The sequence below is a fragment of the Myotis brandtii genome, unplaced genomic scaffold (genome assembly GCF_000412655.1).
Source record: "Myotis brandtii unplaced genomic scaffold, ASM41265v1 scaffold924, whole genome shotgun sequence".
In the NCBI taxonomy this organism is placed as follows: Eukaryota; Metazoa; Chordata; class Mammalia; order Chiroptera; family Vespertilionidae; genus Myotis; species Myotis brandtii.
Window position 1 is genome coordinate 502,323 of NW_005371808.1, and position 26,943 is coordinate 529,265.

Consider the following 26,943-nt stretch of genomic DNA (forward strand, 5'->3'; position numbering starts at 1 on the left):
TTTATTTACCTTCTATAATTGAAACTTTGTTGCTTTGAGTGGAGCTCAGAGCGGGCTGCGGCAGGCGGGGAAGCTTGGCTTCCTCCATCATTGGGGCAAGCAAGCCTCCTGTTTTCTCCAGCTCCATGGCTGCCGGCCACCATCTTGGTTGGGTTAATTTGCATAGAGTCGCTCTGATTGGCTGGTGGGCGTGGCTTAAGGCATAGCGAAGGTACGGTCAATTTGCATGTTTGTCTTTTATTAGTGTAGATAATAAAGGGGTGATATGCAAATTAACCCTCACACCCTCACAAGATGGCTGCCAATGACCAGGCCAGCAGGGGGGTTAGTGAGGGACGACCAAACAACTGAGCAAGCAGTCTGCATGGGGTGACCAGCCTGGCAGGGGGGCCATGAGGGGTAACACAGGTGACAGGGGAGGGGCACTTGGGGGCAACCAGGCCAGCAGGGGGGGCAGTTAGGGGCGACCAGGGCATCAGGCAGGGGGGCAGTTGGGGGCAACCAGGCCGGCAGGGGGGCAGTTGGGGGTGACCAGGCCAGCAGGGGAGAGGCAGTTAGGAGCAACCAGGCTGGCAGGGAGGGGACAGTTGGAAGCGACCTGGCTGGCAGGGGGGGGCAGTTAGGGGCAACCAGGCCAGCACGCAGAGGCAGTGAGGGGCGATCAGGATGGCAGAAGGGGGCAGTTAGAGGCGACCAGGCAGGCAGGCAGGTGAGCGATTAGGATTCAGTGGTCCAGGATTGTGAGAGGTATGTCCGACTGCCAGTTTAGGCCTGATCCCCCAAGGGGTCCCGGATTGGAGAGGGTGCAGGCTGGGCTGAAGGGACCCCCCCCCACCCCATGCACGAATTTTGTGCACCAGGCCTCTAGTATTAAATCTAGTATATTTAATTAAATATATTAGTCAGGTTCCAACCAGGAAGATAAGTCACTGTGTTTATTATTTTTTATCTTTATTGTTGAAAGTATTACATATGTTCCCTTTTCCCCCCCATTGACCCTTTCTAGCCCACCCCCAACCCCAACCCCAGGTCTTCATCACCCTATTGTCTGTGTCCACAGTTTATGCATATATGCACACAAGTTCATTGGTTGATCTCTTCCCACCCACCCACCATCCTCTGCCTTCCCTCTGAAGTTCGTCACTCTGTTCCATGCTTCTATGTCTCTGGATCTATTTTTGTTCATCATATTTTGTTTCTTGGATTCCACATTTAGATGGACCTGGATAGTATTATGCTAAGAAAAAGATAAGTCACTGTATTTAAAATGAGAAAAATCAACGCAGATAGTTTTGTCTCATGGGTGATGGAAGAATCTGAGAAGACAAACCGGATGCTGGTGCAACTCAGAGGTTACCACAATGGGAAGCCACTCGGTCAGGCAGGTCTCAGCTAGTAGGGGCCACCTGCAGGCGATTGGAGGGTGTGCGGAAGGGAAAGGCAGAGTAATTCTCCCTCTCCCTGTCTTCCAAGTGGGAAGACAGCTACCAACTAACAGGGGCCTTGGGAAAAGCTACCTTTAGAACTCAGCATCTCTGTGATGTAGAGCAAAGGAGAAGAAAGGGAACAGAGAACTCAGATCAATTGCTTTTTGCTTATCTTACAAATCAGGAATATACACAGGGGAAACTGGCAGAAAATCAATGTTTGCTATAGCTTTAAGCACAGAAGCTATTTTTATAGCATTTCTTGCTGATAGATATTTTCATTTTTTGGCAGGCTGACTTTTGTATCTATTCCTTATATTGGTTTCAAGCTAGGAGAGAGGAGACAAAGGTCTTATCAGCCACCCAAAACCTTCAACAAGTAATTTGATCATGTTTGAGGTTTGCCACTTGGAGTCTTGCCAATTCTAACAGCAAGGGATCATTGTGGCCACAGAGAAAACTGTGAATCTTCCAAACGCGGAGAAATAGTATGGGCCGATCACATGGAGTGAAATATTATACCTCCGACTAGACATCTGTGCTTCTAGTTCTTCCTTCAGCATCTCCATCTCTACTGTGAGTGACATGTTCTCAAATCCTCATCTGTTGCTGATCTTGATGTCCAAACTCAAAGATTGCATTGAGAGCTGTTGCCATCAACGTGATAGGATCAATTTCTTTCATACAAATAACATTTTTTAAATGTTTACCTGAGTTCTGCATGGTGTGTAATCCCAGAAGTTCCTTGTTGTCTGTACACAGGACAGTAAATGTATTGTCAGTGTACCTGTAATCTGAAGGTAATTAGAATGTGTAAAAAAAGGTTTTCCTTAAAGACAGTTTGATGAACTGCTATAAATTCTTGAGATCATTAGAATTTTTAGCCCCATGATAGTATTGTTCCAGTTATGTGTATGGTCAGACTTGGAAATTGGTAAGCCAGGCTGAATTTTAAAAGGAAAAGAAAAAAAAGTTAGTCAATTAAAAAAATAAGTAGATATGCTAGATGGATGAGTTACCGACTGCCACTGAGGATTAAATTTAGCCATGGTTGTTCTTGCAGGTACAAAAGGGGGGACTATTTGGGGTTATAGAGTTTCTGTTGTTCAGAGACCAATTCTTTATGCTGATGAAATGATGACATCAATTCCAGGATGACAAACAGAGATGATAATTGAATATAACTCTGATTAGAGATACAGCTAAAATTCTTTGCAATTTGCCTTATGTGCCAACTTCAGCATACTTGGATTTTTCTATATAAATGTGTTTCACTTTGATTTTCCAAATCCTGAAGAAATGGCCCGCAGGGAAGCAATCTGCTGAATTCTGACATCAACAGAAGAAGAGCCATCACTAACTCTGACATTCAGCTCTCCCCAACTCATTGTCAGCTAATAAATCTTTGAGGGTGTAAAAATAAAAAATCCATCAAACTATTTCCAGACCTGTTAGGAGGGATATAGCACAATAAAACATAGTAGGATGTTCTTATTCGAACGGTGAATCATAATTGCTGGAACATTCTTGTCATATGTCCCAGATTGTTCCAACGCTTACTTTTACATTTCAAGCAGAATCCGCGTGCCTACTCTATTTTTCTCTTTTACAAAACTACTTTGACAACATGATGGACCTAGAAATCCTTCAGCCAGGGAAAATGATTTGGATTGCTTTTCTAACAGCTGTGTGTCCTATAAGGAGAAAAATCAGAAAGGCAGATGGCAGTTTGGGATCATTCGTTTCAGCAGAGGGCTATCTCATTGGGGGTATTTTGCTGCTGGACAGCGTGTTCTGAAGCCATCTCAAAAAAAGATGAAGGCAAGTGTTGATGGCCACATGCTAAACCAGCAGGTTTGGTCTGGCCTTGCTGACCACAGCTGAGCCAGAGAACATGAAGAGAGCTCATTCACTGTGTGAAGAACTAGACAGGGAATTATTTATCCAGTGAGGCCAGGGTTAGTAATCTTGAGTTCAGGGTGTTTTAACCTGAAAAGCTAGGGTATCAGCTTAGAGAACGCATGGAGATTGGTACTTTCAGTCTTCAATGCAGATGGAGTGGGTGAGGGGAGGACCAGATCAGCCGGGACATGCAGGTAGAGAGTGTTATTAGAAAGGAAAATTGGGGTGGAAAGCTGGGTTCTGGACTCTGGCTGCTGCTGTTGGTCGTAGCTGGTTTTCTTTAAAGAGTCTATACATTCTGTATTCCTGTTCAGGCCAAGAGAGAGTTTCTTAACCCAACCTAGTCTACATCAATGGGAATTCCTGTGGAGATATTTCACTCCAAAATAGCAGAGTGATTAAAAAAAAGACTTTGATACATAAGAATAGAATATAAGGTAAAGCTATGACAAGAAATAAACACATATTTAAAGATCCTGGAATATCTTATATGTGATATAAAGACAGTATGTAGATCACTGAAGGCTGCATTAACTATAATCATTTTCAAAGTTATTGAAAATATGTGAGATTAAAAAGAGAAAAATTGTTACAAAAACATAAAACCACATTATATAAACACAAAAACCATATTTTACTTATCAATTCCTGCCCCTAAAATCAAAATTTTCAGTCTTGAAGATGGCCACACACACATAGCATTATGAATATTTTAATTTACAAAGTTCCTAGTTGATCTACCGATAAGAATCAAAGTATCAGGACTGGTTGTTGTGCGTCTGTAAAACCCAAAAGGGAAGAGGAATGAACAGGCTTTGGAAAATGTTTATCAGGCTTACCCAATCTTACTGTTATACTGTTTCTTTTAAATTTCTCTTTTGGCCTAGGAGTATGTCCTGCTCAATAGGAAGTGATTTTGTCCAGTGAAATGTGAGATTTTTTTTACCATATGAAATAGCTTCTGAGAGTGGAGCTTTAGTCTTCAATGCAGGCTTTCGGTGTTTCCTCAGTTTAATGCTGTGCTATGAAAAGTGTCCTGCAAAAGCAGCTTCTGGGACCACTGTGCAACCACATTGCTGCTCCTTCTGCGCAGGCAGCTTGAAGCCACCATTGCCTGAGAGGGTCATTGTTGAGTCACCTTTTAGATCCCCATCACTCTTTATAGTGCACAGAACTGGCTGGCTGCCAAGCACTCACTGGTAGCCCAATGGATCACACCATCGCACCCCACGACCACCTGGAGCATATTGTCCATTACAATGTCATGTTTAAAAAAAAATGATGGACATTCAAAAATCCATTTGGAACAATCCTTTCTTTGCATTTTTCTATTTTGAATATTCATGATCTCCTACTATATGCACATATGTCTAATGGCCTTTATGAACGCAATGCCTAACACCATTTGAGAATAATCAAAGGGAATTTATGAAGATAAATAAATTTTGAGTAGGATTATTTTGAGAGGAGGAAAGGGGCATAGTTTTCCAGTAAGCAATACTAGGCAATATTTGACCAGAAAGAGGGCATTCTACACAAGAGAAAGGGTAGTTGAAGATATAGGGGGTACTGGTTAAGTGCCCTGGAACTAGGCACAAAGCATAACTGAAGCCCAAGATAGGCAGAGAGATTTGAGTCGATCTGCTGTTTCAAAAAATTCTAATTTTTAGACTCAAATGAATTATATTCCATGCACTCAAAGAGTCTGCAGATGTAGTCTCCTAATTATTTGGAGATTTTCAGAAGTTAGGAAACATGCCTTAGCATCCAGAAAACTAGAAATGAGCAAGAGTCAACAAGTTAATAAACATTTTTAAGCACTTTATGTTACGTTATGCTAGGGGTACAATGATGACTAAGACCCAGTTCCTGCCCTGGAGGAGTTCAGAGCCCAGGAGGGAGGAGGAAGAAAGTGGAGAGCCTTCCTGGAGGAGGTAACCTTCCCACGGACCCTCAGTGAGAAGGGGGATGTGGCTGTCCTGGAGATGAGAAAGGGAAAAACCTGACCTTCATGGACCACAGACTGCAGACATGAGGAATCTGTAGGGGGCCCAGCGAACCTTTTAGACGTTTACACTGTCAATAAAAGTCATCTATTCTCAACTTTCCAAAAAAGTAAACCTATTTGGGAAAGAACAAGTTCATTGTTTTTTAATATCAAGCCATAAGAAAAGGATCTGAAAAAAGATTACTAAATAATAGCCAATAAGCAATTAAGGAAGAATCAACATTGATTCACCTTAAACTAATTTCATTGGCTTTTCTGATCGGCTTATAAGAATTCACAGATCAAGGGAATTCATTTTATTTTATAAAGTCTCCCGAAATACCCTCTAGGATGTAGTGAGGAACTGAAGGCACACAAAAGTATTGGGATTAAAGCCAATTTGAAAATACCCATAACTGGCACCTAGCAGAGGAGGGAGCGGTGGTGTCTTAATGGAATGCTGTCCTGCCCTGCTTGTTGGTTTGCACATCATTTGGTTGAGGAGATACAAGTTACTTTCATTCGTAGATAGCTCAAAATTGGAAAAAAATAAAAAGATCAAGATCTGGAATTATGTCAACAGATTGTAATGTTGGGGTAAGAACTAATCAAATGTAGTCATCAAATAAATGTGTGTGTTTTCCATAGAAATTCCATAGCCTGGGTAAAGGGCTGGAACAAATGTGGTGTAACACTTCATGTGCTATTTACTGGCAACATTCAGTTTAGAAGAGGACCCGGGAGTGTGTGACTCTAGAAAGCGGGGGAAGTGGGCGGAGAGCTTCCAGCGTGAGGAAGGGCAGCATTCTTAGGTGTGACCCGCAGCGTCAGACGCTCCAGCCGAGCGCAGATTGCCTTCTTCACTGCGCATTTGCCTTCTTCTCACCGTGGACTCTCATTGTACACGTTTTGTAATGTTGGGGTAAGAACTAATCAAATGTAGTCATCAAATAAATGTGTGTGTTTTCCATAGAAATTCCATAGCCTGGGTAAAGGGCTGGAACAAATGTGGTGTAACACTTCATGTGCTATTTACTGGCAACATTCAGTTTAGATTGCCCAGATTCCAGTGTCTTCTGTGGTTAGGAGACTTTTGAAAGAATCTACTCAATTCAGAGTGTGAAAGTGCTACATTTAAAAAAAGAGTTTGCTAAACAGTTGCATAAGAGAGTTGAAGAAACTAGAGATACTTAGTCTGGGGAGCATGTCAGTTCCATTCAGGGATATAGGGTAGGATTGACATCATTAAATATGTCTTTTTAAAGTGGTACTCTGTCTGCAAGGTGGAGAACAATTGAGGGAGCCAAAGTAAAGATGGGAGACTAGGGAGAGAACGTAGTAACCCAGGTGAGAGGTAAAGGATATTTAGATAGAGATGAGGAGAGTAGACAGGAATGGGACAGATTGGATATCCATTTGTGGGATAGACTAGGGAGAGAACGTAGTAACCAAGGTGAGAGGTAAAGGATATTTAGAGATGGGGAGAGCAGACAGGAATGGGACAGATTGGATATCCATTTGTGGGACAGGGACTGAGGGAAAGTGATGAGGTTGCTTTGGGAAAATATTAGGTTCAAGATGTTGGCAAGGCATTTTAGCGACAATCATGAGTCGGGCTCTTAGACATTCTAATCTGGTGTACAGAGAAATTGTGGTTGGAAATAAGGATATGGAGGCACTGAATAGAGTGAATATCAACAGTGATTGGCATTTATGTGACCTCTCCAGCTCATGGACCACTTCAACAATCAGTAACTCAATTGCTATTTTTTTGCAGCAAAGCAAGTGTTATTATGGTGTTACAAAAATATGAAAACTGAAGTTACTTTGTGTAAATTTTCATAAGATTTCAACACTAGTAAGTGATGGAACCAGACTTAAAATGAGGTCATTCAATATCAAATTCTAAGTTTTTCCCCCTTTTTAAAAAAAAAAAATTGAATTATAGTTGACATGTAATATTATATGAGTTTCGGGTGTACAGCATAGCGATTCAGCTTTTATATACCTGATGAAGTGATCACCCTAAGTCTAGTAACCATCTGTCACCATGCAGAGTTATTGTGATATTATTGACATATTCCCTAGGCCGCACATTACATCCCTGTGGCTTGTTTTATAACTGAACGTTTGTACTTCTTACTCCCCTTCCCCTTTTGTGGCTATCTCCCCTCCCCTCTGGCAATCATCAGTTTGTTTCCTGTGCCTGTGGGTGTGCTTCTGTTTCACTTTATTAATTCGTTCTGTTTTTTAGAATCCACATAGAAGTGAAATCATACAGTATTTGTCTTTCTCTGGCTGACTTATCTCAGTTAGCATAATAGTCTCCAGGTTTGTCCATGTTGTCCCACATGACAAGATTTCATTTATTATGGCTGAGTGGTATTCCACTGTGTGTGTGTGTGTGTGTGTGTGTGTGTGTGTGTGTTCTTTATCCAATCATCTATCAATAAACACTTGGCTTGCTTCCATCTCTTGGCTATTGTAAACAATGAAAATCCAAACCACGATGAGATACCACCACACACATGTCAGAATGGCTGCTATCAACAGTACAACAAGGAACAAGTGTCGGTGAGGAAGTGGAGAAAAGGGAAGCTCCGCGCTCTGCTGGATTGTAAACCAGTACAGCCACTACGGACAATGGTATGGAGATTCCTCAAACAGTTACCTAGAACTGCCCTATAATCCGGCAATTCCACCTCTGGGGATCTGTCTGAGGAAAACAAGAACACTGATTCGAAAAGATATCCGCACCCCAATGTTCATGGCAAATTCTAAGATTTTTGGTGTGAGTTTTAACTACACTACAGTGCCTATCTGGTGAGAATTAGAACAGTGGAAGGAAATTTCCCCAAGGAGGAACCATATGATGACCATAGCCTGGGGCATGTCTATTTTAGGGACTGGAGAGAAAGGGGTCCAATAAAGAGAAAGGGGCAGAAGAGGACCGGGGAGTGTGTGACTCTAGAAAGTGGGGGAAGCGGGTGGAGAGCTTCCAGCATGAGGACGGGCAGCATTCTTAGGTGTGACCCGCAGCGTCAGACGCTCCAGCCGAGCGCAGATTGCCTTCTTCACTGCGCATTTGCCTTCTTCTCACCGTGGACTCTCATTGTACACGTTTTGTCTTTAGCTCCTGAGCTAGATGACAGATTCCTTGAGGGCAAGGCCCATGTCTTATTTTCCTTCTAGTCTCTGTACCGCCTACCCAGAGCTGTGTGCACGGACTGATATGAACTGTGAGAGCTCTCCGCACGGGGATGATTAATCATCACTAGGACTTTTCCAAAGGCACAGTCTCCAGTGCCAAGAGCGCATTTGTTGAAAATGTGCGCTTAAATTTGAATGAATCTGCCTAAACGGTGCCATCTGTTCTTCGGCAGTTTCAGAAAGGTTTTAATACCATTTTATCCTGAAGAGGACAAACGCCTATGAGACGTAAAGACGTCCTTAAATAAACACAGAGCAGACACCCGCACACTCAATCACACTTAAACGGCTGCACTGAAAGAATGTTTTCTGAGGTTTAAGAAAATTTTAGCTAAGAGGACACCAACTACTACTTCATGCAGAAAATATTTATGAGACGTTACAAAATTGTAGGCATGGACTCCTACCGCATATTACGGCATTTTAATTACAGACTCCAGAAATGCGATGTAATTGATATCAATCTCACACTCCTTTGAAATGGGTACACTCTTCCCCTACTCACTAAGGGCCTACATTTTACTGTGACTTCAGTATCTCAGTTGAGAAGACAGCTGTTGGGGCAGTCGCTATGGTTTTCTTTTATATCGATTGTCAACTTGACGTTCATTACAGTACTGTGGGATTTATTGTTGTGTGGATGTAACAGTGGAATGAAACCCATGTTTAAGTTCTGCAAATAACTGACAGTCACTTCCAGAACACCTCAACTTAGGTTCTAAATTTGAGTCTGCGGTTTTACACGCACAGTTATTTGCTGATCCACTTTAGCAAAATCACACACTGGCTAGGCCGGGTATAGTTATTGTGGCGACAAGAAATGGGTCAAATTTTCAGCCTATTTACCTCACTAGCTACATCATCATCACCAAAACTAGGCCAGTATTTTGACATCTGGGTATTTTGCACATTGGCGTAAGTCAATGATAGTGTATATCAAGAATTTATATTTACAGGCAATTTCTGGTTGGAATAGCATCCAAGCATGTTAACCTTCTGCACACATGTGCATCCATATGGAGTCTTTGTTTAAATTCCATTCTGCAAAAGTGGGGCTCTGAAAACTCATATGAACACTCATTTGGAATATTTTTATTTTTTACATGTTTTTGGATATCACAAGTTGCTTCCAATGATTTTTAAATACAAGCAGTGGGATGAAATTGAAGTCCCCTTGTCAGCTTGTTGCTTCCATCCCTCACAAAGGCAACTACTACCATTGACTTGCCGTATCCTTGCAGTCCATATTTTTTTTATTTTTAGTGACCTAAGTTATAGCACCATGGATGAATATTTCTACATCGCACACTGCATTTTTAGTAATTAAGTTCTAACATAGTGTGTACATCATTTTTAGCTTGCTGTTTCCTCAGCCTTCTATTTTAGAAACCAACTGAGGTCACTCTACCCAAAAGTCACTTTATTTTAACATCTCTATAGTTTGGATTATCCCAGTTTATTCATTTTTTCACCAGAGATGTTCATTTAGGTTGTACATCTAACACCAATTTCTTGCTCAAACAGTGTTTCAGTCTGCCTCTCTCTCTCTCTCTCTTTTTCTTCTTCCTTCCCTCTCTTTCTCTCTCCACCCTCCCTTTTCCCCTTCTCCCTCTCCTTGTGTGCCTTTCCCAATTTCTCTCTAGGAAATATACCTGGTAGCCTATTGCTGGGTTGTGGATTATAGGCATTTGCAACTTTAGCACATATAATCAATTTGCTCTCAAAAAAGATTCTTAATTTACATTCCCACCAGCAGCATATAAAAGTTCCCATTTCTTTATATTCTTACAAACACTTTTGTTAAACTTTACTTAACATTTTTTTGCCAGTACAATGAATATGAATGAAATAGTTTATTGTTATAGCTCTAATTATTTTGCTCTACCTATTTACGAGTTTAAAAAATTTATAAATACTTATTAACCATTTTCAGGTATACTCTTTATGGGTTGTCTGTTCATAATCTTTGCTCATTTTTTCTGAGTTGTTCATCTTTTTCTTATTGATTTGTGGGAGCTCTTTATTTCAAATATTAATCTTTTGTCAGCTATATGTCTTGCAAATATCTTCTCTCAATCTTTAAACTTTGTGGTAGATTTTATCACACAGAAGTCCTTTAATTTTGGATTATCAGGTCAAATATTTTAAATCAATTTGTTTTTGTATTTTATGTCTTATCCTAAAATATTCATTACTACCTTGAGTTAATTGCAATATGCTACCATATTTTCTTATATTAATGTTAAAGTTGTAGTATTTTATACTTAAGTCTAATACAATCTGGAATTTACTCATGTGCATAGTGTGAGGCTATCTAAATTTATGGTTTTCCAGATGGATGGCCATTTATCCAGCACCATTGTTGACTGGCCATCCTTCCTCACTCTGGGGTGGCCACACCTCTGTCCTACAGAGCTCCTGAGTGAGCACAGCATGTCCCCTGGCCCTGTCACCGGGTCCTGTGCCAGGACCCTCTGTTTTAACTATGGTGGCATCATGATGCCCCTTGATATATAGCAGGACAAGTCCCCTTTCCTGGTTTTTCTTTCATATAATTGTTTTTGTTATTTTTCAATATTTGTTCTTTCATCTGATTTTTAGAATCAATTTGTTTGTTCTGTTCCAGAAACAAAACCTGTGGCATTTTTATTTCAACCACATTGAATGTGTAGGTTAATCTAGATACATTAACATATAGATTAATTTTGATTTCTCACCCATGAAACAGTATTTTAATATCTAGCGCACCATTAATTCGGGTTTTCTTTGTGTGCCTTTAATATAATTCTGTCTTTTTCCCTACAAATTACACATTTTGTAGGATTAATCCCTTATTATCTCATCGTCTTTGCACCATTATGATACTTCCTGATTGTTGCTGGGTCATTAAAACTTCATAGACTTTGCATTTTGATCTTGCAGAAAGAGAAACAGAAAGAGAAACATTGTAAGTCTTAACAGTTTGTTTGTAGATGATCTTGCATGTTCTATGTAGGCCACCGTATTTCCTGCATATAATGACACTTGATCTTGTACTTTCCTATCCCTATGCCTGGTATATTTTTTTTCTTGTTTATTCCATTGGCTGGGACCTCCGGTTCTGTGTTAGGTGGTAGCAGTGATGCTGGGCATCCTTGTCTACGGGTTGTGTTTACAACTGTGTAATGAATTCTCTCCACGCATCCATTCTCGCCATGATCGCCAGATTGAGCATTTCAATGTGGCTAGCCAAGGTTAAGGTGTGAATTGTTGTCATGTAATGAAATAAAATTGTCATATTAGTAAGAGGACCCAAGCTTTACCGCATTCTGTTTTCTCCTTTCCTGAATTAACCCATCTAATTCTGCTACCAGGCATTCAATATGTAAAACAGTTAAAATAATTCATGTAAGGGTCTCAGCTACAAGTGTTTCATTGTTGTTATTCCATTTGACAGCGCTGGCGTTCATGGGAAATGTCTTATCGGAAATAGAAATTTATATATGTTGATACTCTTCAACATTTCTCATTGTTCACATTGTTTTTGTTTTGTAGACTCCTATGAACCAAGCTTCTACTCGTTCCCACTGCATTTTCACTATTCATTTGTCAAGCAAAGAACCGGGATCTGCAACTGTCCGACACGCCAAACTTCACCTGGTGGACCTGGCTGGCTCCGAGCGAGTCGCAAAGACTGGAGTAGGGGGCCAGCTCCTGACAGAGGCCAAGTACATCAACCTGTCTCTGCATTACTTAGAACAGGTGAGGTGGGCAGAAGGGGCCGTAACTATCCACCATTTGTTAACTGTGTATTTTGCATCTGGCGTTCTCCTGACATTTTGTTTTGCTTTGCTTCTTTTCTTCTTTTATGGTGGTGAAGTATACATAACACAAACATTACTTTTTAATAATTTTTAATCTTCACCTGAGGATATGTTTATTGATTTTAGAGAGAGAGGAAGGGAAAGAGATAAAGAGAAACAGAAAGAGAGAGAAACAGAGAGAAACATCCATGTGAGAGAAACATTGATTGGTTGCCTCCACTACGCACCCCAACTGGGGATTGAACCTGCAACCTGGGTATGTGCCCTGACCAGGAATCGAACTGGCCACCTTTCAGTGCACCGGACAACAGCCAACCAACTGAGCCACAGCGGCCAGGGCTATTTTGAATGTCTGAATTTGATTTTGAGGGCAGAGAAAGCTCATCTGAATTTAGCTAAATAAATCTTCCAGGAAAAAAAAAATATTATCTCTAAAATGAGTGAATTGAATGAGATTTCTCAAATTCCTATCAGCGCTGAGTATAAGTGCTGGGAGTTGAATGTGAAAGATGGCTACTACTTCCAAATTCTAGAAAGAAGAGAAACATGATCAAAAACTGGAGTGGAGAAATAGAGTATATTGGCAAGGCAGAAGGACTTGTTAATGAGTGACGGAGGCTAAAAGATTTAAGGGGGGAAAGCACCTTTTTAGATTACCTAATGAACCTTTGAGACTGATGTTGTTTTGGTGTCGAATGCTTTGTAATGGTCACGCTGGCTGAAAAAGCGATTGAGAGAAAACCTAGGGAGCTCTGTGTGAACAAGGTGCACATAATTAGGCTCAGCCCAGACCACAAGGCCACGGGGCACCTGATCGTTCACGTGTCTCTATAAGAGTCAGCGTTCCTGGGCTCTTTCATCTCAGGTGTTTCTCCTTCTCCTTAACAGAGCTTCTCACTTAGTAAGACACTGAGGGAACATTGAGAGGAAACCATGATGGGCTGTATGCGATGTGCTTTCTGCGAAGAAAGGTACCTCTTTGTTTCAGATGGTAGCACGGCCTGTCATTCCCTCTATGTCCATCTGTTCATAGGAAATAACATTCATCAGTTGAACCAGAATTTCCGCCAGTTGTCATCACTCAAGAGAAATGCGTTGCCCCTAATCCTTTCTTTTTCTTTGTTTTACACCATCTTTGCAAGCTGCTACTTCTCATTAAAGCTCTTTCTCTCCCCACAAACTTCTCTTCAAAATCCTCGGAGCATCAGCCCCATGGGGGACGCATTGGCGGCCATGTGGCATTTGATTTTCTGTATAACAACTGCATTGATTTAACAAATACTTATGAGGAGTGCAATGTGCTGAGGTCTGAGCCTGCCCCGGAGCACAGTGGTGAGCAAAACAGAAACAGCCTTTGTCCCGAGGGCCTCGTGGCCAGAGCAGGGAGACACGCACTGAGTAAGGATGCGCCTGCCGTCCCGGCGAGAGCTGTACAGGGAGAGTCCGAGGAGTGAGAGAGCCGGTCACCGTGCATGTAGACAGCGGAGGGAGCGGCCATGGGGCTCTCTCAGCGCTGACATTAGGCAGACACCTGCAGAGTGAGCAGGAGCAAGCCAGGCCAGAACTGGGGAGAGCCTGGCAGGCAGAGGGGACCGGGAGCCTGTTGGCCCTCGGCTCCCGGCCAGGGCGAGGGCTGCACCAGGGTCACAGTGACCCTCACATGGCATTCACCACTGGTTCTGAATGTCATTCATCTGTTTCACATTCACCCACTGTATCATTCCAATTGTTAACTATTTGCACTGATAATCAGCTAATGGAAAGAGGAGATTAGCATGAGAGGAAAGAGCATTAACATGGAAATGTAGTAGTGGAGGTAGACGTGTGGGGTTAAGTCAGGAAGTAGCTGCCAGAAAGAAAGGAGGTGGGGAATAGAGAAATTTTGGAATTTCACACAGAAAGAGATAAGAGAGAGAGAACCACAGAGTACACAGAATGAGAATAATAAAAACAGCAGGCAGATACTGTTAATGAAATAACAATTCAAAGACTTTCATAATCAAATTTTCTTTGTGTCTAATGAGACTGGAAGTGTAACACAAATTAGTTTAATTAGCTTCATTCATTCATTTATACATTCAACAACTTGTGATCGCGTGTCCACTGGGTGCTATGAGTTACCTTAGGCAATGGGAATAAATGTGTGATTGAGAATAGGCTGTGCTGTCATGCTCTCCAGAGAAAGAGCAAATCATGTAAGTGACTTCTCACCGTGCAGGAAGATAAAAGCTGTAACAGAAATCCATGGGTCAGAAATGAATTACATCCTCTGGGTCTCAGTCACTGTATAAGAGGGAGATGGGTTTGGCCTTGGACATTCTGGCGACCTTTGCTCATGAATTAGCTCGCAGTGGCTCTGGAAACTGTGTGGGACTGTAACTGCCCTTGGCCAGAACTGGGAGCCCTCCCACCTGCTCCTGCCCAGGCGTCCCGGCCCGTGCACCTGGCTGGGCGCTTAGGTAAACAACGCTGTGTGCCAGGGGCTGTTGGTTTTGGAGTTCTCCTGGTGTATGCAGTACTTTCTCCAAAGGTCACCTCAAAAACATCTTAAACCACAACAACAGGGTAATCTCAGCCCGGAACTCGAGTCCGTGGAGGATAAAGGGGCCGGGCAGACTTGTTCTGACCGTAAGCCTCCCGGGCGCTCCTGGTGTGACGGTCCCACCCGCCCAACACGCAGCGAGAAACCGCCGTGAGCTCAGAAACCCGAGTCGCCTCCAAGCCCATTGCCTTCTGTTTACCAAGAACTAACCCCAAAACGATCTCTATTGATTTCCAAAGCATTTCTGAGAGCCAGGCAGGCATTCTCATCCCACTGTCACAGGTGTTTAGAGAGAGAGGAAGGGAAAGAGATAAAGAGAAACAGAAAGAGAGAGAAACAGAGAGAAACATCCATGTGAGAGAAACATTGATTGGTTGCCTCCACTACGCACCCCAACTGGGGATTGAACCTGCAACCTGGGTATGTGCCCTGACCAGGAATCGAACTGGCCACCTTTCAGTGCACCGGACAACAGCCAACCAACTGAGCCACAGCGGCCAGGGCTATTTTGAATGTCTGAATTTGATTTTGAGGGCAGAGAAAGCTCATCTGAATTTAGCTAAATAAATCTTCCAGGAAAAAAAAATATTATCTCTAAAATGAGTGAATTGAATGAGATTTCTCAAATTCCTATCAGCGCTGAGTATAAGTGCTGGGAGTTGAATGTGAAAGATGGCTACTACTTCCAAATTCTAGAAAGAAGAGAAACATGATCAAAAACTGGAGTGGAGAAATAGAGTATATTGGCAAGGCAGAAGGACTTGTTAATGAGTGACGGAGGCTAAAAGATTTAAGGGGGGAAAGCACCTTTTTAGATTACCTAATGAACCTTTGAGACTGATGTTGTTTTGGTGTCGAATGCTTTGTAATGGTCACGCTGGCTGAAAAAGCGATTGAGAGAAAACCTAGGGAGCTCTGTGTGAACAAGGTGCACATAATTAGGCTCAGCCCAGACCACAAGGCCACGGGGCACCTGATCGTTCACGTGTCTCTATAAGAGTCAGCGTTCCTGGGCTCTTTCATCTCAGGTGTTTCTCCTTCTCCTTAACAGAGCTTCTCACTTAGTAAGACACTGAGGGAACATTGAGAGGAAACCATGATGGGCTGTATGCGATGTGCTTTCTGCGAAGAAAGGTACCTCTTTGTTTCAGATGGTAGCACGGCCTGTCATTCCCTCTATGTCCATCTGTTCATAGGAAATAACATTCATCAGTTGAACCAGAATTTCCGCCAGTTGTCATCACTCAAGAGAAATGCGTTGCCCCTAATCCTTTCTTTTTCTTTGTTTTACACCATCTTTGCAAGCTGCTACTTCTCATTAAAGCTCTTTCTCTCCCCACAAACTTCTCTTCAAAATCCTCGGAGCATCAGCCCCATGGGGGACGCATTGGCGGCCATGTGGCATTTGATTTTCTGTATAACAACTGCATTGATTTAACAAATACTTATGAGGAGTGCAATGTGCTGAGGTCTGAGCCTGCCCCGGAGCACAGTGGTGAGCAAAACAGAAACAGCCTTTGTCCCGAGGGCCTCGTGGCCAGAGCAGGGAGACACGCACTGAGTAAGGATGCGCCTGCCGTCCCGGCGAGAGCTGTACAGGGAGAGTCCGAGGAGTGAGAGAGCCGGTCACCGTGCATGTAGACAGCGGAGGGAGCGGCCATGGGGCTCTCTCAGCGCTGACATTAGGCAGACACCTGCAGAGTGAGCAGGAGCAAGCCAGGCCAGAACTGGGGAGAGCCTGGCAGGCAGAGGGGACCGGGAGCCTGTTGGCCCTCGGCTCCCGGCCAGGGCGAGGGCTGCACCAGGGTCACAGTGACCCTCACATGGCATTCACCACTGGTTCTGAATGTCATTCATCTGTTTCACATTCACCCACTGTATCATTCCAATTGTTAACTATTTGCACTGATAATCAGCTAATGGAAAGAGGAGATTAGCATGAGAGGAAAGAGCATTAACATGGAAATGTAGTAGTGGAGGTAGACGTGTGGGGTTAAGTCAGGAAGTAGCTGCCAGAAAGAAAGAAGGTGGGTAATAGAGAAATTTTGGAATTTCACACAGAAAGAGATAAGAGAGAGAGAACCACAGAGTACACAGAATGAGAATAATAAAAACAGCAGGCAGATACTGTTAATGAAATAACAATTCAAAGACTTTCATAATCAAATTTTCTTTGTGTCTAATGAGACTGGAAGTGTAACACAAATTAGTTTAATTAGCTTCATTCATTCATTTATACATTCAACAACTTGTGATCGCGTGTCCACTGGGTGCTATGAGTTACCTTAGGCAATGGGAATAAATGTGTGATTGAGAATAGGCTGTGCTGTCATGCTCTCCAGAGAAAGAGCAAATCATGTAAGTGACTTCTCACCGTGCAGGAAGATAAAAGCTGTAACAGAAATCCATGGGTCAGAAATGAATTACATCCTCTGGGTCTCAGTCACTGTATAAGAGGGAGATGGGTTTGGCCTTGGACATTCTGGCGACCTTTGCTCATGAATTAGCTCGCAGTGGCTCTGGAAACTGTGTGGGACTGTAACTGCCCTTGGCCAGAACTGGGAGCCCTCCCACCTGCTCCTGCCCAGGCGTCCCGGCCCGTGCACCTGGCTGGGCGCTTAGGTAAACAATGCTGTGTGCCAGGGGCTGTTGGTTTTGGAGTTCTCCTGGTGTATGCAGTACTGTCTCCAAAGGTCTCCTCAAAAACATCTTAAACCACAACAACAGGGTAATCTCAGCCCGGAACTCGAGTCTGTGGAGGATAAAGGGGCCGGGCAGACTTGTTCTGACCGTAAGCCTCCCGGGCGCTCCTGGTGTGACGGTCCCACCCGCCCAACACGCAGCGAGAAACCGCCGTGAGCTCAGAAACCCGAGTCGCCTCCAAGCCCATTGCCTTCTGTTTACCAAGAACTAACCCCAAAACGATCTCTATTGATTTCCAAAGCATTTCTGAGAGCCAGGCAGGCATTCTCATCCCACTGTCACAGGTGGGGATTTTGCAGGTGAAGCAACTGAGGCTAATACATTTAAGAGATCTGCCTAAGATCACACAAGTGGGGAAGCTGGATTCCGACTCCAAATCCTGGGTTCTTTCTTACGCAGCGAGAAACCGCCGTGAGCACAGAAACCCGAGTCGGGTCACTCCGCCAGCGGGCCTCCCGGGTGGGCCTCCGGGGTGTCTGTTTCCACTTGGCCGCCGAGGAGCGCTTTGTGCTCAGAAGAGAAGCCCGAGGGTGCCAGTGCCCTGCGACCACGCAGATCCTTTCAGTTTCCCGAGGGCGACCTCCATGCACCTCTGAGCTCTGACAAGTAAACCTCTCTCACTCATTCAGCAGTAAACTGCATTATTGATGTTAGGCATGGCTTTAGGTACTTGGAGGTATGATTACGTATAATGTGAGTTTCGCTCTTGTCACTGAAAGAATATCTTCAGGAACATGTTATTGTATTTATACATGAAATCCAACATGGAAGTGAATGTTAAAAAAAAAAAAAAAAACCCGGTTGTATGACCACCTCCTTCCCCTTGGGTTCCTGCCCACTGCAGAGCCCACAGCAGCCCCAGCTCTGCTCCTCCCAGGCCCGGCCACTCTGCAGAGCTGGGTCGGGGCTGACTGGGGCCCCTCAGCGCTTCATCGTTGAGGTGGTACCTGCTCAGAGTCTCTTCTGAAGAAATGGCCTGCGACTGGGTCTCTGTGGCTAAGACAAGTCTCTACGGCAGCGGTTCTCAACCTGTGGGTCGCGACCCCTTTGGCGGTCGAACGACCCTTTCACAGGGGTCGCCTAAGACCATCCTGCATATCAGATATTTACATTATGATTCATATCGAGTCTGTGGAGGATAAAGGGGCCGGGCAGACTTGTTCTGACCGTAAGCCTCCCGGGCGCTCCTGGTGTGACGGTCCCACCCGCCCAACACGCAGCGAGAGGGATCGTAAAGGTCAGAAACCCGAGTCGCCTCCAAGCCCATTGCCTTCTGTTTACCAAGAACTAACCCCAAAACGATCTCTATTGATTTCCAAAGCATTTCTGAGAGCCAGGCAGGCATTCTCATCCCACTGTCACAGGTGGGGATTTTGCAGGTGAAGCAACTGAGGCCTATACATTTAAGAGATCTGCCTAAGATCACACAAGTGGGGAAGCTGGATTCCGACTCCAAATCCTGGGTTCTTTCTTTTCTCAGGAACTGGCTTCATTTCCCCAATTTTTAAAGACTGTATTTTCTAATCTATACTCCCATTTTTGAATTTTAATTATTTCCTTTAACAATTTTAGAACCCTTTCTGGGGAGGACATTGGGATTGCCTCCGTGTACACTACTCATTCCAGGGGTAGCAGCCAGGAGCCCATCCCAGCTCCAGGAATGGACCCTGACTGGTTGGAACCTGTCTTTCTCCAGGCTGCAGTGATTGGTTCCTGGATGAGCCCATGACCCCAGGCCTTTTCTCAGGAGCTGACTTCATTTCCCCAATTTTTAAAGACTGTATTTTCTAATCTATACTCCCATTTTGAATTTTAATTATTTCCTTTAACAATTTTAGAACCCTTTCTGGGGAGGACATTGGGATTGCCTCTGTGTACACCACTCATTCCAGGGGTAGCAGCCAGGAGCCCATCCCAGCTCCAGGAGTGGACCCTGACTGGTTGGAACCTGTCTTTCTCCAGGCTGCAGTGATTGGTTCTTGGATGAGCCCATGACCCCAGGCTTCAGTGATTGGTTCCTGGATGAGCCCAGGACCCCAGGCTGCAGTGATTGGTTCATGGGTGGACCCATGACCCAAGTTGGTCCCTAGAGAAGCTGATTGGGAAAAAAAGGCCCTTTCTCACCTCAGTTATGAATAAGGAAATTAGTAATTGGGCATTTGGCAGCCATCCTATGCCAGGAGGAGAGGCAGACTTCTCCTATGTGAAAGATAGAGCAGAGATACGGGCATAACTGAGTCTTCGGTGGTAGCACTGAGCCAATCAATTTCCCTTATGATTAAAGCCAACTCAAATTATGTTTTCTCTTGCTGCAACAAAAGACAAGTTAGCTAACACCACTTAGTGTCGACAGGAAGTTTAATATGTTCTTCTTTATGTTGTCTAAGTTGTCAATAAAGCTGTTGAATAGAGGAGATATCAATATTATTTCTTGGAGCAGGGAAAAAATAGTGACATTTGTTTTATGAAAACTTTGACGTATTTAGAACATTGTTAGATATTTAACTGGTGATTCATAAACACTAGTGCCACTCTCTCTGCACATCTGTCAGACCTGCCTTGCCGCTCTCAGATACTTCATTGTCCGCTTGGCTCCACTTAGTGGCCTGGGCGGCCACCTGGCCACTCAGACTTGGTTCTGGCCCACTTCCTTTCCAATTACATTGAAATTAGTTCTCAAAAATCCCATTCCATGCGAGTGACCCTCACACTGCTTCCCAGTGAACTAATTAATCTGCTCATTTATCGGTTCAGATTAATTTAGCAAAAATGTGGTGAGCACATGTTGAACACATGGTGAGCACGCGTCTGACCACACCACCGCGCTCTGCAAGCGCTGCAATATCCCCACTTGCCACTGAGACATAAAGTCCTAGATTCCAGAAGCTTCCCTGCAGCTGCTGCAGAAAAGACAGATGCCTTTGTTACCACACTGTCCTGTAAATCTGATCGTCCTCGGGGCCACCACTCTCCTCGCTCACCTCCAGATCCCACACAGGGGTCTCCTCCATGGAGCTACATCTCAGGCAAAACGTGAGTTGCAAGAGAGACTAGGAAATGTAGTTTTACAGGAACTAAAACTAGAATAGGGGTTGTCTTGAGAGCTGAGTGAGACAATTTGGTTTCTGCCACACGTAGTGGCCACTGGGCACTGTTCCGGGCAGTGGAGATAGAGCAATGAACAGGAGAAACAAAGTCCCTGGCCTGTGGAGAGAAAGCCTCGGGGGGAGGCAGATAACTAACAAGTTCATGAAATTTTTGCTAGTGATAAGTGCCCGAAGAACAATGGAATGGAGTGACAACTTAGAGATAGGGAGGTTGCTTTTTATAGGGATTTGAGGGAAGCCCTGTGAATAAGTGAAGTTTGAGTGAAGATTTGATGAGAAGCAGGAAGCTGTATGAAAATCTGCGGTGCCCTAGCTGGTGTGGCTCAGTGGATAGAGCGTCGGCCTGCGGACTGAAGGGGCACGGGGTTGATTCTGGTCACTGGCACATGCCCAGGTTGCAGGCTCCATCCCCAGTAGGGGGCGTGCAGGAGGCGGCCGATCAATGATTCTCTCATCATTGATGTTTCTCTCCCTTCCTCTCTGGAATCAATAAAAGTATATTAAAAAAAAAAGAAAAGAAAATCTGGGGCAAGAATATTTCAGGTAAAAGGAGCAGTTCAAAGGCTGTGAGGTGGTCAGCTCGGCATGGCAAGGGCGGTGGGAGCAATGAACGTACGACGGGAGATGGGGTCAGATAGGTAGACAGGGACCGGACCGCACAGGGGTGGGGGCATGATTCTAAGTGTCTCGTGAAAGTCGTAAAAACAAGGCAGTGACTTGATGTAACTTACATTTCTTAAGGACCCCTCTGGCTGCTCCACAGAGAGTAGACCATGTGAGGGCAAAAGGAGAAGCCAGGAGACTGATTCAAAGACATGTGCCGTTGTCCCCGGAAGGAAGATAGAGGCTTGGGCTGGAGTGGTGGCAGAGAGGTGGGGAAAAGTGGTCCAGTTCTGGGCATGTTTTATAGTTAAACCCAATAGAAAGTTGCTCGTGATCAGATGTTGGAGGTGAGGGGAAATAAGAAATGATGCCTGAGATTTTGGACTGAGCCAGTAAGTAGATGGTGGTGCCATTAATAATAATGGGTAAGGCCCTAACCCAGTGGTTCTCAACCTTCTGGCCCTTTAAATACAGTTCCTCATGTTGTGACCCAACCATAAAATTATTTTCGTTGCTACTTCATAACTGTAATGTTGCTACTGTTATAACCGTAATGTAAATATCTGATATGCAGGATGGTCTTAGGCGACCCCTGTGAAAGGGTCGTTCAACCGCCAAAGGGGTCGCGACCCACAGGTTGAGAACCGCTACTCTAGGGTGTCACAGCGGACTTGAGTGTAGTCTTCTGCTTCTCAGGGAAGGTCATCTGGAGTTCAGGCCCAGCTCCCTTTGTGAGCCAATGATCACAGGAAGGAAGCAGCTGTGTTCTTAGCACAACACAGTCTGGGTCACTGTCCTTATGTTTCTAACTCTCTATCCCTCTCCCTTCCTCTCTGTAAAAAAATCAATAAAATATATTTTTAAAAAAATAATGATAATGGGTAAAGTCTGGGAAAGAATCAGGTTTAGCGGTAGAGGGGAGAGAATGTAAAGAATAGACATCCAAGATGTAGAGTTGCCATAGGGGTAAGCTCAGGGAAGAGGTGAGGCCGATGATGTCAGCTGGGGAGGCATCAGGATATAGATGTTCTTAAGGCCAGGAGATTGGATGAGTTTACATAGGGAGAGAGTGTAGGTAAGAAAAAGAAGAGGATCAAGGATGGAGCCCTGGACCACCCCAAAATTTATAATTTGGGAAGACGAAAAGGAAGCATTCATTGCCTAGTTTTTAAGAAAGATGAAAAACAGGGAAGTGTGGTGTTCTGATTAGTAAGTGAATAATACTTCCTAAAGGAGGTACTTTATAGATTCAGAGGTCTAATAAGATGGCAATTGATGCTTTTGGTTCAGTGGGGGTTGGTGATGACCTTGCAAAGAGCCACCTTAGTTTAGTGCCTATAGTGGGCATGCAGGATGGGAATGGTCCAGGTGAGGAAGAGAAATCGATTAGAGGAAAGAGGGGTTAATTGTAGAAGTGAAACAGGTGAGAAGAGAGGAAGGTGAGGGTGGAGTGCTGGCCTTACACAGGAGCAGGGCAGTAACTGGAGGAGGGTGGAATGTGGATTTAGTGACAGGTCACGAGATGGTCCTGGTTAGGCTGCTGACATCTAGTCAGAAGGGTGTGTGGCTGTCAGCTCAGATTGAAGGCGGGAGAGGAGGCTGGTAGAGGTTTGAAACAAAAGAATATGGTGTGACAGCCTCCTTTCTGAGAGTGGAAAAGTGATTTTTTTGAGAGAGAGAGAGAGAGAGAGAGAGAGAGAGAGAGAAATATCACAGGATTTCTGGTTTGCAGTGAAGTCAGTGGTCATGAATTTCAAGCAGACCAGTGTGTAAGGTCTATGTTTTTGCTCATAACAGCCTTCACAAATAATGCTCTAATATTGTTTTGTAAAAGAAAGAAGTAGAAGAAGTTCTGATGGTGGCGATTGCACACCGGGAGAGGGCAATGGCAGGTGTTGGCAGTATATTAAAGAGCCAGGGCGTTGTGGTGCCCCTGAAGTCACATCTGTGGCCCACTTATTCCTGATGCTTTGCAGTGGCCATCCTAGCACTGGATTTATCTTCCCAGGAAAACCCTGAACTCCTAGTGGCTCCTGTGGGGACAACCCACAGCAGCCTTTCATTCATCTACCATCCACCCATCTAGTATCTTCCTTTTAAGTACCTAAGACACTCAGGACTAAGATGAACAAGCATTAGTTGAATCAACCTAAATGCCCCCTATCACTTAAAATGATAGCAAACATGTAGACTGCACTTATAGGCTAGGTACTGCTCAAATTTGTACATTTCACTCTTTTAATCTTCCCAGCTACCTCTGAGGTAGGCACTATCTTTTCCCTGTACTTTAGATGAGGAAACAGAGGCATGACCCTGTAAAGCTAGAGTTTGGACCTGGACAGTCTGGCGCCAGAATCTAACCTCTACTGCCTGTTTTTTATTGTTAGTTCTGTGGCCTATGAATCTGTAAATTTTATTTTTTTTAATTACTCAGAAACATGTGTACACTACAGTGAGATTTTAGTACCATATTAAAGTTTACATTTTGATCTCCAATTAAAGATTTCACCTTCATGAATAGATGCCTGTTATAAAGCTGAGATCTTTGTAATTCTAGAGGCAATTGTAATTTCCTCATCAAGTTTATAACTGTTTCAAGTATTGAGGGCTTTAAGCACAGGCCTGCTGGAAATTTTATAATTAAAAATAAATCAGCAGCCCTGCTGGAGTGGCTCAGGTGGTTTAGCGTCCTCCCGTGCACCAAAAGGTTGCTGGTTCAACTCCTGGCAAGGGCGCATACCCAGGTTCCAGGCATGTATGGAAGCAACCAATAGATGTTTCTCTCTCACAATGATATCTCTCTCTCTCTCTCTCTCTCTCTCTCTCTCTCTCTCTCTCTCTCTGGGCATGCCCTTGAGTGAGGATTAAGTAAATAAATAAACAAACAAATAAATCACCAATGAAGAGAAGCAGCTTCTAATAAATCAATATGTAGTTTTTGCTGTTAAACTAACGTTTAATTTTGATTTGCTTACAGATTTAAGTTTATATTATATTAGTTAAAATTTTTCATTTCAAAATCTTAAAATTACAATTTTGTGAATTTAACATTTTTACTTCTCTGGTTAAGGCTACTTCAAATATAAAAGGTATCAAAAGGGTACTGATCTGCCTCCTTTAACTTGAAGATGAGAGACAGACCAAGTTTGGTCGGATTTCTCAAAACCGGCATGATTTCTTCTTGAGTCTTTATATGAATTTCCCAGTGGCTGCAAACAGCACACTGGTGTGGCCAATTTTGTACAAACTCTATCATGTGTCCAGAAATTGCAGAGTTTGCCGTGGTATGTTTTTGCTACATTTGCTTCATTCCATCCTCACCGTTACTGCACTGAATGTTGTGAAGATATTTCTCCTGAGCCCGAGTCCTGGGCGCCTCCCTGCGTTGCTTCACCTTTCCCTGTGGATTCTCATCGCAGTTTCTGCTCAGTTGTCCGACGTACGTGTACTGCCAGGCTGGTGACATGGTTTGTCCGCCCTGCCACAGGTCATCATCGCGCTTTCAGAGAAGCACCGTTCGCACATCCCCTACAGGAACTCCATGATGACCAGTGTCCTGAGAGACAGTTTGGGAGGGAACTGCATGACGACCATGATCGCCACGCTCTCTCTGGAGAAAAGGAACATCGACGTATGTTGGCCCTTCTTTCCAGAGCTCTCAGTCTGAGTTATTAATGTTAGTCTGTGTGCAGAGTCGAGGGTCCTGGGTGGGTTTCCATCTTTTCAGCTGGGTTAGGGTATGCCTTCAGGTTAGATACACCCTACAGAATCCACAGTTTTGCATGATTTGTCAGCATTAGAATGACCCCACTTGAGAATTGACTTAAAGTAGCACAGGATGGTTTGAAGAAGCCTCGTACACAAATTTCAGAAGACCTGCTGATGGGTGGTTTGCTACCTTGGCAGAGATGTGAGAGGAGGCATCAGCTTCCCCTGCCCCTCTCGCTCTGGCTTACTGAGATACCTGGGAGATATCTCCGAGACGTGTCCCTCAGCATGTCGCTGGGCACAGTACCCAGGATGCTTTGGCAGGACTCGCTACCGAATGGCTTTCCTGGGTCGCTTTAGAGATCTAGCTGATGTTTCATGCATTTCGGTTTAATGTTTGTGGTCCAGACTTTCTCTGAAAGCGGAAGCAGCAGGGTGCCTCTCCAAACAAGGCCGAGCCCCGCCTGCCCTGCACCGTGCCTCTCTTTTTGGTTTGTTACAAGCATTTCTTTTGTCGTCTTTCATGCTTAGGGACCCGGCACCTTTTCTGGTTGTGATTGGCATGTGTGGTTCTGCTTTAACAATCAGCAGTAGAAACACATGCCAGTTGCCACTTAGGACCTCGGGCTCCCCCACACCTTTGGCACTGACCATTTTATTAAGCCCAGTCAACACCGTAATAAAAAATACTCTTCTAGAGCAAAGCTCCCTAACCTGGAGGCACGTTCCTCACTGTGTTTCATGCACATCGCTCTTCAGATGTGCATCTTTCCCTTTCCATCTCTCTGTGCCGTGACAGTTTAAGGCGTTGTTTTCCTTTCTCAGGAGTCTATATCTACCTGCAGATTTGCACAGCGAGTGGCGCTCATCAAGAATGAAGCTGTTCTTAATGAAGAAATTGACCCCAGACTGGTAAGCAACTTTTAGCTGTGTTTTAAAAAATCAAAGTACTATATCAAAGATTAGCTACACTCTGGGGGCACTTACTCCGCCTAACCAGGCAATGTTCTAAGTCCTGAGAGCATGTTGACTCGTTTAATTCTCCCAACAACCTTATGAGTAGATGCCATTTCCAGCTCCATCTTACAAATGGCAAAACTGAAGCACAGAAATGATAAATAACTTGCTCAGAGTCAGGGTGCTCATAGGTAGCAGAGCCAGGATTCAGACACAGACAGCCTGACTCAAGGGCCTGTGCTCTTACCTGCAGTCCCCCATTCCTCCACTAGGGAGGCGTGCATGAGTCCTGAGGACGTACACAGTGGAATCATAGTTACATTTATGTGCAGGTTGTAGCCTCTCAAAAATGCTTAACTTTCTATAGACAATAATAATAGACCATCTTGTGAAAAGCCTGTAGAGAAAAAGAAGTCCTAGTGGTTATAAAATAGGACCCTATTTTGCATAACTGTTCTGTTATTTTTCTAGAGATTTAAAAAACATTTATAATGGTTTGATCCATGGAAAACTGGCCAAGCTTCTAGTTTTATAACAGTGAATTGTACTTTATCAAAGTGATTTTTTAGGCAAAAAAATATTTGCAAGTTACATGATTCAGCTACTCATAAACACAGATATTTCCTTTTTTCTCTATTTTGTTAGTCTTCCATGAATGAAATGAAATGTGGAATTCACTCATGCCAACACTGAAAATATTGACATAAAATATTTCAATTTTGTAAAACTCCAAAATTTAGATTATATTCCTTTGCAAGTCACTCAGCTTTCTTTTTTTCTTCTTTACTAGAAAATAAGCTGGTGTAAGCTTAATAGTGTACATTGTAAAAAAAAATGTGTAAGCTTACCAACAGTATTTTATTTACAAATTTCTCAAATTCCAAAAGAAAAATCTCAAATTCACCATTACCCATATTAACTACTTCCTCTTGCTTGCTTGCCCTTCCTCCCTGAAATCATTCCTCTGGATGGAAGAGGAGGAGGAGGAGGAGGA

The 26,943-nt window shown here is 43.7% G+C and overlaps 1 protein-coding gene across 1 annotated transcript in view; it reads left to right on the forward strand.

Moving 5' to 3' along the window:
- LOC102260699 (kinesin-like protein KIF6) overlaps positions 1 to 26,943 on the forward strand; it is a gene marked incomplete at its 3' end in the record, with an annotated part of 212,356 nt that overhangs the window by 126,489 nt on the left and 58,924 nt on the right. The window contains exons 7-9 of the mRNA XM_005885745.2: positions 12,061 to 12,267; positions 24,772 to 24,915; positions 25,818 to 25,904. Of these exons, the coding sequence (XP_005885807.1) occupies positions 12,061 to 12,267; positions 24,772 to 24,915; positions 25,818 to 25,904 (438 nt within the window). The remainder of the gene's footprint in view (positions 1 to 12,060; positions 12,268 to 24,771; positions 24,916 to 25,817; positions 25,905 to 26,943) is intronic.